At 50.6% G+C, this 2,929-nt stretch overlaps 1 protein-coding gene across 1 annotated transcript in view; it reads left to right on the top strand.

The window, feature by feature from the left end:
* Positions 1-2,635, top strand: part of LOC115192390 (sec1 family domain-containing protein 2-like) — a 156,399-nt gene extending 153,764 nt beyond the window's left edge. The window contains exon 9 of the mRNA XM_029750830.1: positions 2,106-2,635. Within this exon, the coding sequence (XP_029606690.1) occupies positions 2,106-2,198 (93 nt within the window). The 3' untranslated portion in view covers positions 2,199-2,635. The remainder of the gene's footprint in view (positions 1-2,105) is intronic.
* The last annotated feature ends 294 nt before the right edge of the window (positions 2,636-2,929 follow it).

Consider the following 2,929-nt stretch of genomic DNA (forward strand, 5'->3'; position numbering starts at 1 on the left):
AGGGGTTGGAGACAGGGAGAGGGAGGGATTAGAGAGAGGGAGGGAGGGATTGGAGAGAGGCGGGGAGGGGTTGGGGAGGGAGGGGTTGGAGAGAGGGAGGGAGGGGGGAGGGGTTGGGGAGAGGGAGGGAGGGGTTGGAGAGAGGGAGGGAGGGGGGAGGGGTTGGAGAGAGAGAGGGAGGGAGGGGTTGAGAGAGGGAGAGAGGGAGGAAGGGATTGGAGAGGGGAGGGAGGGGTTGGAGAGAGGGAGGGGGGAGGGGTTGGAGAGAGAGAGAAAGAGAGGGAGGGATTGGAGGGAGGGATTAGAGAGAGGGAGGAAGGGATTAGAGAGGGGGAGGGAGGGGTTTGAGAGAGGGAAGGAGGGGTTTGAGAGAGAGAGGGAGGGAGGGGGGAGGGGTTGGAGAGAGGGAGGGAGGGGTTGGAGAGAGGGAGGGAGGGTTGGAGAGAGGGAGAGGGAGGGATTAGAGGGAGGGAGGGATTGGAGAGAGGGGGAGGGGTTGGAGAGTGGGAAGGAGGGGTTGGAGAGAGGGAGGGAGTGATTGGAGAGAGGTAGGGAATGGTTGGAGAGGGAGGGAGGGAGGGATTGGAGAAGAGAGGGAGGGGTTGGAGAGAGGGAGGGAGGGATTGGAGAAGAGAGGGAGGGATTGGAGAAGAGAGGGAGGGGTTGGAGAGAGGGAGGGAGGGGTTGGAGAGAGGGAGGGAGGGGTGGAGAGAGGGAGGGAGGGGTTGGAGAGAGGGAGGGAGGGGTTGGAGAAGAGAGGGAGGGGTTGGAGAGAGGGAGGGAGGGGTTGGAGAGAGGGAGGGAGTGATTGGAGAAGAGAGGGAGGGGTTGGAGAGAGAGCGGGAGGGGTTGGAGAGAGGGAGGGAGGGATTGGAGAAGAGAGGGAGGGGTTGGAGAGAGAGAGGGAGGGAGGGAGGGATTGGCGAGAGAGAGAGAGGGAGGGTGATGTAAATGGATCAAAGGAGAGGAGACGTGAGAGGCCAGGTGCAGACTACGCTGCTGTGGTATTGATGTGTTGTTTAGGCTACAGCTCTCCAGGTTGTGGCTCAGTGTCGTTACATAACACTCTGTGATGGGTTTGTCATCAGAGTCTGAGGGACATATCAAAAGAGGAACCTGAGCAGAAAATGCAGCGAGAAGCAGGGAGGGGGCGACCACAAAAATCTGGGTGCTGAGTTGACGATGTTCCTTCATCTGCCCTGGAAGAAAGTCAAGAGTAGCTAGATATTATATAAACTGACACACACACACACACTCTTTCTCACACACACACACACACACACACACACACACACACACACACACACTGACCCATATTCTCAGGTGACAGACAATGGATAGTGCTGCAGTAAAAGCAACTCATGTTATATAGACACGCACAGTAAGTGCAAAGCCATTGTGTGTGTTTGGCAGTTTTGAGTGTGGTAATGAATCTCAACCACATGCTAAACATCAGTGTGTATTGTACATTGTGTGTACATGGTTAGTGAACTGTGTGCCAGTGTAGTGCAGTACAGTCTAATCCCTGGCTAGCTGTGCTAATGAAAGGGATGTTATAATGGAGTTCAGGGGGGATGAAAGGCCTGAGCAGCATCAAAGCCTGATGAATAAATGAATACATCTCGAATCAGTACAACAGAAGAAAGAGACGCTCTTACTGTACTGTAGGACCCTCATCCTGAAGCCAGCAGCCCACACACAGTCTGACCTCAACCCACGTACTCTGACCCCGACCCATTCAGGCTGATCCGTCTGTCTACCTTTAGTGTTCTGATCAAGGCTGGCTTCCAGGAACATAGAGGTCATCTAAGGACTTGGTCATGAATTAACCCAGATGTAAATGCAGTCAGACAATAGTTTGGTTTGGATTAATGATACAGATATGATATTTTTTCAAATCCAGTTCAAAATGAATAGCCTGGGTTTGCTTAATGTCTAAACTGAGTCATTGGGTCATATACTGAATGTGGACAGAAGGTGTAATAAACGCAATCTCTATCTAAATCAATTTGCATTATTTTCACTGTTAGAGTGTTGTTTTTCTCCTTTGCTGATGTAACCACTGGCCAGTCTGACTCTCCCTGTCTGTCTGCCCTTGTTCCCAGGTGCTGGTCCTCTCTACCAGACTGTTGAGACCTACAGACGTCCCCGAGCTGCTCTTCACCACCCAAAGACTGGTGCCAGATATTGGTGTGTGAGCACGGAACAAGGACCACACACACACACACACACTCCACCAACAGCTACCGCTCTTAGGGTGTGGAGAGGAGAAATGAGAGGCTCCAGTGAGATTGTGTGGTTTGGTAAGGGACTGGAGTCATGGGTGTGGTGAGGAGAGGTGGAGGTTTATGAATTCGACTACAGGACAAAACAGAGGATCTCTTTAGGCTTTTTTTCAAAGGCATTCCCAAATGTTTACTTCAGTTGTGTTACGTTAGAGTCCTCTCCCTTCCCTTGTACTCCCGAAATCACGTTGTACTTATGGATTCTCTCATTCCAAACTGTGCAGATTGTAAACGTGACGTAATCTGGTCTCGTAACTCATGACATTCAAATCAAGTTACTTTAATACATGTTTTGTTGTTTACATTCAATCTGAATGCGTTGAATAAATCTCGTATATTTGTGAAACCCATCCATGTGAAATGGAAAGTTCTTGAATGCTAGTTGGTTAGTGTGTGTGAGAGTTGTAGGGTTGTTCTAGCTCTGGCACTAACCGAAGTGCTAACGTTCCTATAGTATGTGTGATCTCATTAGAGGTGAGAGTGTGAAGTAACGTGAGGCGTCCTGGTGTTGAGATGGTGTGTCAACAACCAAGCCGTTCAGTATGCAGAGGAGAGCAGCGAGAATTAGAGCCATGTCTCTATGCACATTACAACCCTGACCTGACACCACAAACATACATCACAATAATACTGTTGTGTGGTGG

The sequence above is a fragment of the Salmo trutta genome, chromosome 4 (genome assembly GCF_901001165.1).
Source record: "Salmo trutta chromosome 4, fSalTru1.1, whole genome shotgun sequence".
NCBI classification, from domain to species: domain Eukaryota; kingdom Metazoa; phylum Chordata; class Actinopteri; order Salmoniformes; family Salmonidae; genus Salmo; species Salmo trutta.